This window comes from Bubalus kerabau, chromosome 9 (assembly GCF_029407905.1).
Source record: "Bubalus kerabau isolate K-KA32 ecotype Philippines breed swamp buffalo chromosome 9, PCC_UOA_SB_1v2, whole genome shotgun sequence".
In the NCBI taxonomy this organism is placed as follows: Eukaryota; Metazoa; Chordata; class Mammalia; order Artiodactyla; family Bovidae; genus Bubalus; species Bubalus kerabau.
Genome location: NC_073632.1, coordinates 69,186,776 through 69,204,710, shown reverse-complemented (window position 1 = coordinate 69,204,710; position 17,935 = coordinate 69,186,776). Strand labels below are relative to the sequence as shown.

The window sequence follows — 17,935 nt, the reverse complement described above, 5'->3', positions numbered from 1 at the left end:
ATAAATTTAAGTTTAATGACTGAGTGATGCAGGAAGTCATTAAATGTTCATATCAAAAAAATATGCATAACAAAAAATAAGCAAATCTGAGATGATTTGAAAGAGTCAAATGTAACTGTCCAGAAGGCATCTGAAGATTCAAAACTGTGGTTTAAGAGAAAAATGAGGTAAAGATTTGAGAGTCACCAGGAGGCTATTACTCCACAGCTATAAATGACCACATAAAACTGTGGCATTATGGATGACCCATTTCTGAATACATATTAATTGTATATTCAGGAGAACCCAGCATCTTATGTTTAAGTTGTAAGCCCCCAAAAGAAAAATCAGAAAGGGGCCTTATCAATTGTAAAATTAAGATGAAACCATCCTCTAAGAGGTTCCTCTTAATAAGAATATAGTGCCATCTTAAGTGCCTGGAACCTGCCATCAGCATATTTCTAGTTTGGCAGAAAAGCTTCCAGTTTATGTGGAAGCTATCCTGTGTGTTTTCTTTGAAACGACCATGGTGAAGCTGAACTACACGGACACCGTGCTATATACCAGAAGCACTCAGGCAGCAGAGATGAGCTTTGCGTTGTAGACATGAGGGAAGCATCTACATCTGCAGCTGTGCCTAAAAGAGGTGTGTGGATTATAAACCACGCTGCACTGCTGCCGCAACAAAATATGAAAACTCCCGCACAGCACTGACTGACAGGAGAAAAGAAGGCGGAACTCGTTCAGCCACTTTGCCTGAGAAACTTGAAGACACACACGTGTTTTGGGAAAAGTACTATGAAGTTCCAAACCTGTTTTACATCACTTGGGGTGGCTGTGAGTAGCGCTGACAAAGACATCAACGACTGGCACCGTGAGGAAAAGCAGCAGCGGCCTCACTCAAGAAAAGAAACCACTGCAGATGAAAGAATGTCATTTCTGAGCAGAGCTGCTGACGCTTTCTGACTTCTTGGCTGTATTCACACTTATACAACCAGTAAGCAGAACTACATTCAAATATTTAGGATCGTGAGAACAGTGTACATAATTAAAAGAAAAAAAGGTTAAGTTTGTAGGCCGTTCTAGCAAACAAAACGTTACAGAAGTGCAGTACTGTCTTGAGGCAAACACAGCAGAATTAATACCTTATTTTTAAAAAAATATGAATGCAATAACAATGAGTGAAAGTACCACACTTTTTCTAGGAGGATGTATAGACACCTTTAGCCCCACTGGTCAAAGCTTATGGATGTGTATAATTGGGTGCAAATTAAGGTTACTGATTTAACAAGTTTAGTTCCTAATGTTCCCTAGAAATTTAGGCACTTTTTAAGTTACTGACAGGAAAAAGAAAAAAAAGCAGCAAGAAAGGAACTGTCAGAATTTGACTCTGAGAAATAATGGTTGACAGCAAATTACGAACCCCAAAGCACAATCATCCTGGGCCACTTTCTGAAGCAATAATTGGTTTAAGATGGCTTGGGCTTCCCAGGTGGTACTAGTGGTAAAGAATTTGCCTGCCAATGCAAGAGACATAAGAGATGCAGGCTCAGTCCCTGGGTCAGGAAGATCCCCTGGAGGAAGGCATGGCAACCCACTCCCGTATTCTCTCTTGCCTAGAGAATCCCATGGACAGAGGAACCTGGCCGGCTACGGTCCATAGGGTCACAAAGAGTCAGACACGACTGAAGCGACTTAGCATGCAGCATGCGCAACTGGTTTAAGAGGAATTAACAATCCTTGAGGCTATCACTTTATTAAAGCACAGGCAAATAGCCCAAGATGATACTCAAAGTTATGTAAATTATAGAACACTTTAAGGAGGTAGAGTTACTTTCAATGTATCAAAGGGAAAAAATTAACATAAATGCTTGCTTAGAAAAGCTACATGGGAAAATTTTCATTAAATGATGAAGATATTGGGTAACTGAACTCTTCATTGTCTTGCATTTCTATAGAGCTTGCTCTATTCAATGCACAGTTGTGTGAGTTAACTCCCTTGGAATACATGATCAATATCTCCAATGGAAAATTTAAATTAGCAAAATTTTCACAAAAACAGTGCTGTAAAGAACAAAGAGACTGGGCTTAGGGAGTCAGGAGAACCTGAGTTCTGATCCCAATTATAATATATCATTTACTGGTTGCATGACCAGGGGTTAAGTTATTTAACCTCTCTGTGTCTTGATTTTCTCATCTGTAAATAGAAACAGTTTTTACTTTTAAGACTTTATAAACATTAGGAGGTATAATACATCCTGGGTATATAATATGCACTGAATAAAAATGATTTCTTTTGCACTTCATAAAAATACCTTATTTTTTTCCTATTCCTAGTACAAGCATATGCTAGCATTCCATTTATGCCAGAGCTGTTTTTGTATATTATCACTGATCTTCACAAAAATATTTAACTTTAAAAATAATGTCAAAGGTTTTTATTTCCAAAAGAAAGAATATATATATATATAAAATCAGAAATATGCAAATTCTACTATGGGGTAGTGTATCACTAGAGTTCAGGTTTCTGCTTCCAGATTACTGTGTAGAAACATTGAAGGAAATTTTAATGAAAATGGTACACTAGAGGAGCTAGATTTTTAGACTTATTTGTGTATTCTTTGTAAACAATTATTTAACTCAATAACACAGTGTTGATGCTATGTTTTAAAAGTCAAAATCCTGAAGATAACTCTCTAAATAAATAAGTTGTGAAAGCAACAACAAAGGGTAATTATCACCTTCTGTGGGGAAAAAGGTATTATGAACTGATTTCCTTCTCACAATAAAAATCTGCACTGAACAAACCTGAACCAATCAATTTGTTGTGTTTTTCCAGAATACAATTCCCCCTGTGAAAACTGTCTAACAGACTCAGGTTTAATCTTAACTTCTCAAGACACACAAAAGGAGATGAAAATAACTGAAAAAACAACTATGGAAAAGCAAGATCTTCCGTGACTTGAACTGTCAGATTCAAAAGTATAACTAGTCACATTAAGAAAGGTTCTCTAGTGCATTCACTTCCTGTCACAAATAATAGTTCCACTTGAGCAGGAAGAGAATGACGGGGAAAAAAAAAACAAATAGAAACATTAATTTGAACTATTTTTATATTAGTTCCACTTCAAATAATGTGAAGAAGATATAAAAATATTTTACTACCTGACAGTTATGACTTTAGGAACCCAGGACCCTTCTGTCCTTGTCCATGGCAGTGAGCATTATTGTCAGTTACTTTATCTGGGCCTACAGAAGCCATCTGAAATACTCAAATGAATCACCAAGAAAATGTCAGTTCTTGATGGTGAGTTTGGTTCTCACCTAAACTTTTCATTTTTCTCTAAAAAAGTATTAGGTCCCCCAGCCCAGTTCCAAATTAAAATTTCTTAAAATGGTCTGTATAGTTTCACTGTTAGTGTGGCTGTTTTTTGTTTCTGTTTTTTTAATTCTCTTAACACTGATTTACCTTTTCAACCCTATCTCGGATTACTTTCTTAAATAAACTGCTCTTATACTCAAGGCAAAACTTTTATAGCTCCACTCCATGTTTTATGTCTTCTGCTTCCCTAGAACACCTGTCATCCTCTTATTCTTAACAGTAAACAGAGAAAGACAAAGTCTCAGTCTCTCTCTCTCACACACACACACTGTTATATACCTAATTGGTAGAACACAGTTCTTCTTCACTTTATAAATCCCACTTCAACTGCCCCAGCACACAGTTCTTCCTCAACTTCTGACATTTATAGCGAAGTCCAAGCAAACACATCACTTCCTACCTTTCATTATATATCTTTTCACAAAGAGATTCCTTTCCATGTCACCAACCAGACTATTAATAAGTTGGGGGCAGATAAAATATTTTTAAAGTTTTATTGTATTTTTTAATTGAAGTATGGTTGATTTACAATGTTGTGCTAGTTTCAGGTGTACAGCAAAGTGATTCGTTTATATTTATATACATATATATTGTTTTCTTCAGAGTCTTTTCCTTTATAGGCTACTGAGAAAATATTAATCTTTATATCCCTGTCTTCACCAAAATACCTGTATATATATACCTAATCAATGCTGCTTTTTGATTAGCAGGTCAATTCTGTGATACGGAATGGATAAGAGAATAGTATGTATAGTCAAAGGGATAGAGAACTGTCAGCATTAGAGGGATGTGGGAGGTAGCAGAAATGAGGGGACAAGAGCATGGGAAAGCCCAGTGGAATTTACCTTTGCTACCTGGGCCACAGGAAGCCACTCTTGGTGATAATTTAAAAACAAACAACAAAAAAAGCAAACTAGTAGGTAAGGTTCTCAAGGTCCAAAACAGATCACTGAATTTATACCAGAGTGTGTCAAGATGCCTACAACAGAAACTATCAAGGAGCAGGAGGCTTGGAGGAAGAAAGCGACATGGCTCTACCTCAAGTCACTCAGGTGACCATTAGTTAACCGCCAACATGACTGAGTGAAGCAGAGGCCTGGCCCTGAAGAAGGCAGATTTATTAAGGACATTTGGGACTCCACCAAAAATGAGGAGAATTCAAAAGAATAGACATGTCTTCACTTTTTTCTCCCATTTTCCATAATTGCATTGATTTAGTAAATCATAAAGGCTTTTGAAAATCCTCAACAGACTCAAGATTTTATTCATTATGGATAAGAAGCCCTATGAGGGCATGGGAGTCTAAGTTCTTTTAATAGGATAAAGAGAATGGAATAATTCATCACTGGTAGTAACTTACTCCACTAATACAATGTCTACCTTTTCCTTGCGTGGCCCCATGCCACTGCAGAAAACTCCACTTTGTGACATCTCATGACCTATATCATATGCATGCTGCCTTATTTCATTCATCCTTTTGCTAAACCATAACCACCCTGAGAACATCTCTCTGCTTATTTTCACTGTCACTGCTTTTGACATCATCCAATTACCCTTGTGCTATGCAACCAACCTACTCATCCTGAAACTTAGAAAACATCTGTTCCTTCTCTGCAATTCTGCTCTAGTTCCTTCTGTGGCTAAAATCAGCCCTGAATCATCAAAATTCCTCCAAGATACACTGATCTTGAAAAACATTAAAATGCTTTAATTCCAGCTATGCTCACAAAGCATACTCAACTTTGAGTCAGAAAATGAGAAACTGTTTTTCACTTTACTTAGCAAAACTGTCACACCTGGTGGGAAAAAATCTTGCATAGGAGGTACTTTTTCTTTCTGAGCTAATCAAAGCACAAAAAATGCTCAGGTGATTTGTTTATATACCTGATTTCTTCCCAGCTGGTTTGTAAATAAATAGATTTCTAGAGACTATTTTAAATTAATAACCACATAATACTTTCTCCCAAATCTCTTGGATATTAAGAAGTAATAAAGATAAAATAAAAAGCATTTACTACAAAAGAAAAACAACAAGGAGGGTGAGCCTCTCTAAAGCCTTTTTAAAAAATCATGGCTAAGGAGAAATATATGACACAATAAACTCCAAAACAGATGCTTTGGGAACAAAAAGGAAAATACTCCACAACTAGATCAGAAGATATTGTAATTAGAAGCCTTTTAATAGCTTAGCAATTCACAAATGTTCTCAATACAAGACTCTCAGCTTTTACTGTTTACAATTAATGAGCATAAACACTTAACAATGACTAAATAGGTAGCAGAGGTAAGATTGTAACTTTGTGCTCTTTATACTCTCATCTCTTTATTCGTAAATAAACCACAATGACTCCATCTTGATCCTTGTGGTAGAATGCTATTTCCTCTGGTCAAGTCATTTAGTCTAATCTGGGTCTTAACTGGTATTATACCAATTACAGGGATAAATCTCACCAGCTGTACAAGCAAAACTCAGAAGGGTTTCAAGAAATATAATATACTATATATAATGTAACATAAAGAGTAATTACTAAATAGCATCCACTAAAATAATACTCCATAGGACACAATATAATATAAACTATCTGTTGTGTTCTATGTCTTCCTGACCCATAAAACTGAAAATGCTAAAAGTACCTATACTTTACAGGCTGTCTGAGAATTAATTAGAATAGTGTCTGACACTTGGTGCTCAATAAATGTTGGTTATAATTTTTATTTGCTTGATAACAGTACTAATTGTTTATGCTTTTGCCTTTTAAACAAATATATTACCCTGTTTTCCTTCTTTGTGTTAGAAAGTTTTCAAATACTGACAAAGCATTAAAAAAAAAAATTAGATATCCAAAGAGAGAAACATGGTTGTAACATTTGATAAAATGCAAAAAAAAGAAAAAAGATACATTAGAGGTACATTTAATTTAAATATTCTTCTATACTATTTTTCAAAGTTTCGGCCTTCTTTGGCTAAAAAAATGTTTTACACAAAATGAATTTTCCACTAGACAACCACTTTTATTAGTTAAAACCTAGAAAGTCAAATCTGATTCTAAAATATTGCAATCTATTGAGAAGAAATTTTGGATAGCTAAATAATCTAAAATGTCATTTTATGTGTCTATCTACAAAGATTCTAGATTGATTAATTTTTTTAAAGATATATGATGTGTGTTCTATATTGTGAACACACAACAGAACAGTATCACAGTATTGTTCTGATATTGTGACTATTATCAGACTGGAAGCTTAGTATAAAACGATTAAAAGTACTTTAGTACCAGAAAGAACATATTACTTCAGCAGATGAGATATTACTTGTGAAGCTATTTCCTTGTAGCATTAATGTTATGATCTGGTGACACTGTTGAAAGAATCCAAATGGTATCTTGTATTTGCAGCGTTAAATTTATAATAGCTTCTCCAAACCTTACATTTCATTTAGTATAGTTTGTGAGTTTTCTGAACTACAAGCTTGTCATTTTTACTCACTGGCAAATAATTCTAACAAGCAAATGAAATCTGGAGATGTGAAGAAAACAAATATGTAGCTCACTATTTAGAAAAAACTAAAGAGATACTTGGATTTATTTGACTGTATTTTTAAATACCTGTTTAAGACAAAGAAAACCGTCCTACCCACACCTTATAATATCTACTTCTGACAAAATAGCATTTACTACAGTAATTTCAAATTCCTGAAGGTGCTCAGGGTAGTAACTTTAATAGTGCTGATTACAAATCATTGGCAACATTAATGGATTTGTATTATCTAGGCTCAAAGCTTCATAGTTTGTTACTTGAAGAGTCAAGGAAGAGAACACCAATCTGGAGTGTTCCTAACTGCCTGAATCATGGCCATGTAACTCTTGAAATGGTCTTTATTGCTACCTCTGCCTTGGCAGAGGGGGAGAGAAGGTTACTAAAACTTTATTAGGCAAGAGGACAAGTAAATATGCCTTCCCAATTGGCTACTTACTGGAGAAATTCTTTTTCTCTTTTTGTGGGAAGAAAATGGAATATATAACTTCCAGAAGTCTAGCATATAATCTAGATCAGAAACCATGGCATTTGTCAGAAATATGACCTCAACAATAGTCACTTTAGAATATGATCTTTTATTTACACGGTTATCCCACTCCAGTACTCTTGTCTGGAAAATCCCATGGACAGAGGAGCCTGGTAGGCCGCAGTCCATGGGGTCGCTGAGTCGGACACAACTGAGTGACTTCACTTTCACTTTTCACTTTCATGCATTGGAGAAGGAAATGACAACCCACTCCAGTATTCTTGCCTGGAGAATCCCAGGGATGGAGGAGCCTGATGGCTGCCATCTATGGGGCTGCACAGAGTCGGACACGACTGAAGCGACTTAGCAGCAGCAGCAGCGCCTTTGAAATTCTTTTTAGAAGTAAAATATTCATAGGGAAAAAACCCAACAGGTTAAGAAACACTGTATTATTTCCTTTCACCAAAATAGGATGTCTGCTGCATTATGAATACCTAAATACTACCATTTTCTTTTCTGAGAACATTTCAAAACTCAAAATTCAAAAAAAAAAAAAAAAAAAAAAAAAAAGCTTAGTCTTTTTCTCTCTAAACCACATTTACAATAAGAGTCACATTGATATAATAAATCTGGTTTTCAAAAAGAAAAACTAGAATATGCTAAAATGATTTCTAATATTTTTCTATAAAGTATCTAACTCAAGAGAGATTGAAAGTAACTGGAATTTACAGCTAAGAAAAATGCTAACTTTCTTAACTGGAAAATAATTTGAAGACTATTTTTAAAATGTTCTCAGAATAATGTATTCATGAAATCTACATTTCAAATAAAGCTACTATATTAATAATAATTTACAACCACAATCTTAAATTAGAAAATTATATTGCCTCAAAGACATCCCAACTCAAGATACAACAGAGATCAGAAAATAAAGTTTTAAGGCAGTAAAATATATATGCAATTAGAACCAGAGTTTTAAATACTCTGATGAACTTCATGGTAAATACTTGGTAATTAAAAAACAAAAAAAATTACACAACAACCAAAAAAAACACAAGTTTATAGATACAGAGAAGAGATTAGTCGTTGCCACAGGCAGTGGATGAGTGTGGGGAAAATAGATGAAAGGCCTTAACAGGTACAAACCTCCAATTATAAGGGAGATAAGTTCTGGGGATGTAATCTAACAGCATGGTCGGTCAGTTCAGCTGCTCAGTTGTGTCCAACTCTTTGTGACCCCATGGACTATAGCATGCCAGGCTTCCCTGTCCATCACAGCATGGTGACTATAGTTAATGTGTATGCATGCATTCTAAGTAGCATCAGTTGTGTCCAACTCTGTGACCCTATGGACTGTAGCCTGCCAAGCTCCTCTGTCCATGGGATTCTCTAGGCAAAAATACCGGAGTGGCTTGCCATGTCCGTCTCCAGGGGATCTCCCAACCCAGGGATTGAACCTACCTCTATTAAGTCTCCTGCACTGGCAGGCAGATTCTTTACCACTAGCACACCTGGAAGCCCACAGTTAATAATACCATATTGTATATTGGAAAGTTACACCATATTGTATATTACTTGAAAGTTGCTAAAGAGTAAGGGCTTCCCAGGTGGCTCAGTGGTGAAGAATCCACCTGCCAATGCATGAGACGCAGGAGATGAGAGTTTGATCCCTGGATTATGAAGATCCCTTGGAGAAGGAAAAGGCAACCCACTCCAGTATTCTTGCCTGACAAATCCCACAGACAGAGGAGGCTGGCAGGCTAGTCCATGGGGTCACAAAAGAGTCAGACACGACTGAGTGACTAAATATACACACACAAGGTGATGTATATTAAGTAGACTGACTGTAATGATCGTTTGCCATGTATACAATATCAGATCATTACATTGCATATCTGAAACTAATATTATGTTACATATCAACTCTACCTTAGTAATAATAGAAAAAATACTTGGTTTTCTAGGCATTCTTCAGTAATACTGTTAACAAATACTTATTTAGTGCTTTTACATGGTAGGCACTAGGTTAACTGTTGAGGATATAGACGTACACAAGACACAGTCTAGCCCTATGGAATTCAAATTCTTATAGGTAAGTTTTTTAAGGACATGAAGGTAAGAATACTGAAACTAAGACATGTATGACTACAGGCCTGAAGTGTTACTCAATTCTGGCAATAACATAGCCCAAAGGGCCTTGGTAAAAATGGCAGGAAAACTACTGCTATTGAATACATTTTGGAACCCTAAGTGCAATTTCTATGTGACTTGTTGGTAACAATGCATGATTTTAAATGTCCAGAAAGTTATACTATGGGCTCACAGAGAGCCCCGCAAGGGTCCTAAAGCACTCTGGTAGCAAGTATACAAGATAAAATGCTGTCAACGACTTAATAGCTATTGCACAGACTTATTGCAGACAGACTTTTGGCTTTTACAACAGTTTGTGGGGTGTTTTGTTTTTTTTTAAAGCTTCTTTCACTTTTTGAATCTGCTTTCAACAAAGAAATATTCATGCCTGCTCTGATTACTGCAATATGAGACACTGAAAATTTACCTTTCTGCTCACTGTACTACAGAAAACTTATTCAATGAATATGGCACACAAATCCACAAATCTAGATACGCTTCCACTGCTTTCTCTCAATTTCTCACTCATCTGTTTCTTTCTGTTTGTTAATCTGGGAGGATCTTAACTTAATTTCTTTATCTTCAAAATACATGAAATCATTTGAAAGACAGAGTAGGTGTGGAAGGTTCTTTTTTGTTCTTGAGAATTAGGGTTCTGCTGAAACAGAAAGAAGCTTTGCTTGGCTCCATAAACCATCTTACCTCCACTCTCAATAATCTTTACCTATGCTCTCTTCCTCCCTCTCCCCAGCAACCATGATGTCCCCTCCAAAGCCAGGCCAAGAGCTAGCATCAACTCAGGGGCAGGTAAGCTTCCTCCACTCTCCCGTACTGCATCAACGTGGCAGATGGCAGCATTAGCTGGACAAGTCCTACCTCGCAGCAGTGCTGGTGAGTCGTGACCCATTTTCCAAGGAGAGAAGTTAACTGAGTGTGCGGAGACCCACATTTAAAAACTAAGTCAACAGAAAAATAAACAGAACAGAGTGGAAAATACAGTGGTTACATCACACTTCTTTTGGAACTTTGGTTTACATTGTGTGTATATAAATGCATGTACATGTATGTGTACTGGAACTCAATGAAAATTACAGTCCTACAGGTTCACAGTGACAAGTATGGAAGCCACTAAACCAGAATACTCAGTTCTACAGCCTGCATCTTTATCTGATGTAATACTTTAGCTACCTTAGAGATTGAGAAGTGTCAATATTAAATAATTTCCTTCAGTAAAATACATTGATCTAACAAAGCTAGTGGAGATGATGGAGTTCCAGTTGAGCTATTTCAAATCCTAAAAGATGATGCTATGAAAGTGTTCCATTCAGTATGCCAGCAAATTTGGAAAACTCAGCAGTGGTCACAGGACTGGAAAACATCAGTTTTCATTCTAATCCCAAAGAAAGGCAATGCTAAAGAATGTTCAAACTACTGCACAATTGCACTTATCTCACACACTAGCAAAGTAATGCTTAAAATTCTTCAAGCTAGGCATCAACAGTATGTGAACTGTGAACTTCCAGATGCTCAAGCTGGTTTTAGAAAAGGCAGAGGAACCAGAGATCAAACTGCCAACATCTGTTGGATCACAGAAAATGAAAGAGAATTCCAGAAAAACATCTACTTGTGCTTCACTGACTATGCTAAAGCCTTCGACTGTGTGGATCACAAAACTGTGGAAAATTCTTCAAGAGATGGGAATACCAGACCACTTGACCTGCCTCCTGAGAAATCTGTATGCAAGTCAAGAAGCAACAGTTAGAACGGGACAACAGACTGGTTCCAAATTGAGCAAGGAGTACGTCAAGGCTGTATACTGTCACCTTGCTTATTTAAATTATATGCAGAGCACATCATGTGAAATGCGGGACTAGATGAAGTACAAGCTAGAATCAAGATTGCCGGGAGAAATAACCTAAGATATGCAGATGACACCACCCTTATAGCAGAAAGTGAAGAGAACTAAAGAACCTCTTGATGAAAGTGAAAGAGGAGAGTGAAAAGGCTGGCTTAAAATTCAACACTGAAAAAACGAAGATAATGGCATCTGGTCCTATCACTTAATGGCAAACAGATGGGGAAACAACGGAAACAGTAACAGATCTTATTGTCTTGGGCTCCAAAATCACTGCAGATGGTGACTGCAGCCATGAAATTTAAAGATACTTGCTTCTTGGAAGAAAAGCTATGACAAACCTAGACAGCATATTAAAAAGCAGAGACTTGACTTTACCGACAAAGATCCGCATAGTTAAAGCTATGGTTTTTCCAGCAGTCGTGTTATGGATGTGAGAATTGTACCATAAAGAAAGCTGAGCACTGAAGAATTGATGCTTTTGAATTGTGGTGTTAGAGAAGACTCTTGAGAGTCCCTTTGACTGCAAGGAGATCAAACCAGTCAATCCTAAAGAAAATCAGTCGTGGGTGTTCTTTGGAAGGAATGATGCTAAAGCTGAAACTCCAGTACTTTGGCCACCTCATGCGAAGAGTTGACTCATTGGAAAAGACTCTGATGCTGGGAACGACTGAAGGCAGGAGGAGAAGCAGACGACAGAAGACGAGAAGGGGATGACAGAGGATGAAATAGTTGGATGGCATCACTGACTCAATGGACCTGAGTCTGAACAAGTTCTAGGAGTTGGTGATGGACAGGGAAGCCTGGCATGCTGCCATCCATGGGGTCACAAAGAGTCAGACATGACTAAGTGACTGAACTGAACTGACTGATCTAATGAGCCACACATTTTTTAAAACACCATCAGTCAGTGAACAAACAGAATCAATCTTCTTAGCTTTTTCAGTATTCTCTAAGAGAGACCCCATCTCTTTTGGAGTCTTTTTTGTACCTACTGCATATGCATATGGATACAAACACCAATCATATATTTCCTGGGCTGTAAGGAGACTTTTAAAAATTGAAGCTCAGAAAGCTTAGAGTATGAGACTGTGACTAATGGCACCCAGTTCCGCAGCAGGAATGGAACTGGGCATGAGGCAGAGAATAACTCAGCTGTACTGATTATAAAATAACTGCTTCAGAATAAAGTTTATATTCCTTACTTTTCACATATGGCTGCTGCATGGAATTCATAGTTAAAATACAGAAGACATCTTTCAGCTGTTCTGTGGTGTCAAAGTGGAAACTGTACGTGACTCAGCCTCACAGCTTCACACACTTCTTGAGTTGACAGGACTGCAAGAGGCAACTAATATCAAGCCTGGTAGGGAGAGACAGCCCTGTGGCCTTGAGACTCTCCATAACAACCACTAAGTTGATTAAAAGTGATGCTGACAGGCTTCAATCTTTCTTTGTTTTATGGATTCTGGCTGCTAAGTGGAGCCTCCAGGACTAGAACCCTATGAGAATAGCACTGAGATTTTTATCAGACTATAAAATGCTTTAGAAAACAACACTGAATAATAGGTGTACAATGTAAACTATAATTTAAACTTGACCATGTCTATAAAAACTATGGATAACAGGATTATATACACACTGAACTAAGACAAAGGTATTATGCAAAGACATATAGAAATAACCACCCCAAAAAGTTTCTGACAACCTGAAAGCATAGGAATAGGAATTAAGTAAAATTTTACTTTAATCAAAATGTTTCTTTTGAATTTCAAAGACTGAATATAAAGATATAATGAAATCTATTTCTTTCTTAAGAAAACCCTAAGTCACACACAACCCAGTACATTTAGAAACCTATCTTAATCTCAACGATGGTGACAGAAGTTAGTATTGGATGAAGGTGAAATGTGCTTCATTTACAGCACTCAACAGTAGCTGTGGATATGTGAGACAATTCTTTTCTTACACTGTATTATAACTCATTATAAGATGACCAGTGTTTTAGTTTATCATATTTTAGGATAAAATAAGAGCATAATCATGCGTGTTTAAAATCAAGTTCTTCGGATGACAAATTTCCCATGAAAACTTAAGGACTGAGCTTCTTTGAAAAAAGAACCTTCCAATGACTTATAGAAGATGTTAGGAGATGCAAAAGGCAAAGTTGGAATAACTTCCTCTAAAAATAATGAAACCTGAAGCTAGCATATAGATGTGCTGGTCTAAAACTATAATGAAGTTCCATGTTTGTACACATCTGTATCTAGGGTGTGAAGGAGGGAGGGAGAGAAAGATGGTGGTAACAATTCATATTATACACTAACAGTACACACATCTATTGTCACCCTATAGCAAATTTCTGAACTCATTTAATGCTTGTCCAAGTATCTATCACCCTTTTTGTGTTTTTCTTTTTCTTTTTGATCTTTATAAATTGGAGCTCCTTTTTAGAAATACAACCGTGAAATTTCTCTTTAACAAATGTAACCTCTAACACCAAGCCACTCACATTTAGTCTTGTGATGTTAATAAAATGAGAATTCCTTTTCTTAAATATTCAAATGAACGCCTATCTTGATTTATAAAAATTCCAACCAATATTCTCTTAAGAAAAGCAAAGCCATTTCCATTTATTAAAGGTTATATATGATATCTATACCATATAATATAGTATCATTACATTTAAAGAGAGAAAAATACTGGTACTTCATGACCAAAAGAAATCAGATGCAAGGTAAGGGGCAGAAAAAGAAATTTAAATTTCTAGCCTAATCTCAAGCATTTAAACTATGGGGGTTTTTTTTGTTGTTGTTTTCCAATTAACTTGTAAGCATTCTAATTAGATAGGATCTATATAGCATTTTCATAAGAACCACAGGAATTATAAAAGAACCTCAATAATTAATGAGGATAAGAAATCCTTTCATAGCATATGAAAGAAATCTTTCCCATGGAAACATCAAAGGAAAAACATGCCCTAAAATAATGGACTTTTTTCTATTGAGTTGATTATCGAGGCATAAAGGGTTGACAAAGGATTGACCTCTGTCACTGGGCTTGATAGAAATGGCCTAAATAAAGAAAATGATATGTTAATGGATGAGGTGAGTGATGGAGGAATCACCCTCATACATACACTTGTTTTTGAGATAACATGTAACATGTAACAGACATACACACACACAAATTCTACCCTTCCTTAAATTTATCAGATATCTCTCTCACTTTTTCATTATTTCAGTTCTAATAAGGGGAAAGAGGATTTTCCAAATCAGTGGATAGGAAAAAAAGTTGGGCTTTTAGAAATGTTTCTGCTGAAACTTATCAGGATTCCTGGTTTTACTATAGAATTTGGTGAACAGGATAGTGAGGGAGGCTTATGAAGAGACTCTTGGCAACTCCACTTGTGTTCCAGGGATGTTAAGAATAGGAAAAAAAACCAAAGTACCTGAATTCCTGTCATTACTTAGGGAATCAGAAACATTCAAGAGGGTTCACAACTTAAGACCTTAACATGGACTTCTGAGTGTCTTAAGTTAAACTAAGGAAGGTATTTAAAGAAATGCTGATGCTATGGTAGCTAAATAAGGTATTTAATAATGTCAATAATGTGACTAATCTCCTCAGTATTATATATCTTATATGTCCTATTCAGGCTCAGTATACTCTGAAAAAAACCTTTGTTTTTCAAAGCATAAAAATTGTCATATACACAAGGGGAAAGGACTTTGAAAAGAACAAACTTGGAAGATTTACACTACCTGATTTCATGACTTATTTTACAGCCACGAAAATCAAGACTGATATTAGCGAAGGCCTATAGTATAGACACATGGGGCTTCCCTTGTACCTCAGCCGGTAAAGAATCTGCCTGCAATGCAGGAAGGGCTGGTTTGATTCCTGGATTGGGAAGATCCCCTTAAGGAGGGTTAGGCTACCCATTCCAGTGTTCTTGGGCTTCCTTGGTGGCTCAGATGGTAAAGAATCCACCTTCAATGCAGGAGACCTGGATTTGATCCCTGGGTTAGGAAGATCCCCTGGAGGAGGGCATGGCAACCCACTCCAGTATTCTGGCCTGGAGAATTCCGTGGACAGAGGAGCCTGGTGGGCTACAGTCCATGGGGTTGCAAAGAGCTGAACATGACTGATACAGCACCGTATAGACACATAGGTCAATGGAACAGAATAAAGAGTTCTGAAATAGAGATTCACACACACACATATGGTGAACTGATTTTCAACTGAGATGCAAAGACACTGCAGTGGTGGAAAGGATAGTCTTTTTTAACAAATGGTTTTAGAACAACTGGATATTCTCGTGCCAAAAAGGGTTGGGGTATAGGAAGGCCAATATTCCTCTTTACCTTGAACCTTGCATCACATACAAAAATTATTTCAATTAGATAATAAACCTAAATGTAAAACCCAGAACTATAAAGATTCCAGAATGATACACAGAAGAAAAATCTTTCTGCCTCTGGGCTAGGCAAACGTTTCTTAGATCAATACTAAAAGCAGGAGCCATGAAAAAAGAGTAATAAACTGAATTCCATCAATATTAAGAATTTTTGCTCTTTGAGGGTCTTGTTAAGAGAAATCCCATATCTGATAAAAGACTTATATTCAGAAGATACAAAGAATGTTCAAAACTCAACAGTTTAAGAAAACAAAAACAAAAAATCGCAAGTTTTTGAACACACACCTCACTAGAGATTATAAATGGCAAATAGTACATGAGAAGATGCTCAATATTATTAGTCATTACAGAAGAGCAAATTAAAACTACAATGAAATACTATATACCTACAAAAATGCCTAAACTCAAAGACTGACAATACCAAATGTTTGATGATGAAATGGAGGAACGGCACTCATCCTGATGGTGGGGAAACAGTTTGGTAGTTTCTTAAAAAGTTAAAACACACAGCTACCATTTAACTCAGGCTTCCCTAATAGCTCAGTTGGTAAAGAATCCACCTGCAGTGCAGGAGACCCCAGTTCGATTCCTGGGTAGGGAAGAGCTGCTGGAGAAGAGATAGGCTACCCACTCCAGTACTCTTGGGCTTCCCTTATGACTCAGCTGGTAAAGAAATTGCCCACAATGTGGGTAGACCTGGGTTCGATCCCTGGGTTGGGAAGATCCCCTGGAGAAGGGAAAGGCTACCCGCTCCAGTATTCTGGCCTAGAGAATTCCATGGACTGTACAAGGATCGCAAAGACTCAGATACGACTGAGCCACTTTCACCATTTAACTCAATCATTTTGGTGTTAGGTATTTACCTGAGAGAAATGAAAATATATGTCCATACAGAGACTTGTATACAAATGTTCACAGCAGCTTTATTTATAGCAGCCAAAAAGTAGAAACAACCCAAATGTCCCTCAATATGTAAAAAGATAGAGAAATTGTGCTAAAACCATATAATGAAATATTACTCAGCAATAAAAAGGAATGAGCTACTGAAGTGTAACAACATGGGTGAATCTCAAAATAATAACTGAATCAAAGAAGCCAAAAGAAAGAAATACAGTATGATTCCATTTAGATAAAATTCTGGCAAGTGCAAATTAATCCATAGTGATTAGATCAGTGGTCACCTGGGAACTGGAGGAGAAAAAGGAAAGGGAGGAGGTGGGGGAATTCAATGGGGCACAAAGATACTTTTAGGGGTGATGGATATGTTATTTGTCTTGATTGTGATGATGGTTTCACAAGGGTAAGTGTAACTGGATGTCAAACTGTACAGTTTAAATATGTATATTTTCTTACATGTCTATTATACCTCATAAAGCTGTCAAAAAAATTCTACTGGAAAATAGGGTAATGAAGCTCTAAATTGTACTCTTCTTAACTAATCACCAAATTGTACTGGTCAAATTTATTATGGTCAAGATTATTAAACTAACTGATTCACTGAAAAGCTGAAGTACTATTTCAGCAGAGATATGTAAAAGCAAACAAAATTAATAATTCACATTCCCCAATTTTTGTGATAGTTACTTGAAGGATTTTAGTGGGTTCTGGACGAATGAACTGTACCTAGGAAAAAATGTTAGAAAGTGAACAATCATACCTTGATTTGTGCAAAGGGTCTTTCATAACCTCCAACATAGAGAAGGCCAATGTTCTGAGGAAGCAACCTACAAATGAAAAGAAAAACACCATTTATAAAATATTCTTCCTTAAATATAAGGTTGTATAATTATCAAAATTTGCATAATAGATACTTAATATGAAAAAATTAATATCTATGCAACTATTCTTATCTTTTGCATGATGGAACAGTAACCAGCAAAGGAATAATTCTTATACTTCAGAAAATGGTGGATAAACATTGAAAATGGCAACTTAAATGCAAAACAATCCAACAAAATAGTAATTCTAGCAAAATCACTCCACAGAAGAGAATTAAGCAGTGCATAGATTTAAAAATCTATGAGTTCAATTCAAGAAACATTCTTTGTGTTTCTATACCATTCACTATGGAGACAATATTAATACAAACCTAAATAGTTCACTCCCAAAATCTAACAGGAAAACCAGACACACAAACAATTAACTACAACAAAAGGCAGTCTCTGA

General features: G+C 36.4%; 1 protein-coding gene across 3 annotated transcripts in view; it reads right to left on the bottom strand.

Moving 5' to 3' along the window:
* Positions 1-17,935, bottom strand: part of RNGTT (RNA guanylyltransferase and 5'-phosphatase) — a 239,108-nt gene that overhangs the window by 29,978 nt on the left and 191,195 nt on the right. For 2 of the 3 annotated variants that reach the window (XM_055535517.1, XM_055535519.1), the window contains one exon: positions 17,427-17,493. In XM_055535517.1, coding sequence (XP_055391492.1) covers positions 17,427-17,493 — 67 coding nt within the window. Of the gene's footprint in view, positions 1-3,144; positions 3,242-17,426; positions 17,494-17,935 lie in introns of all 3 variants that reach the window. The other variant, XM_055535520.1, reaches the window with a different exon arrangement.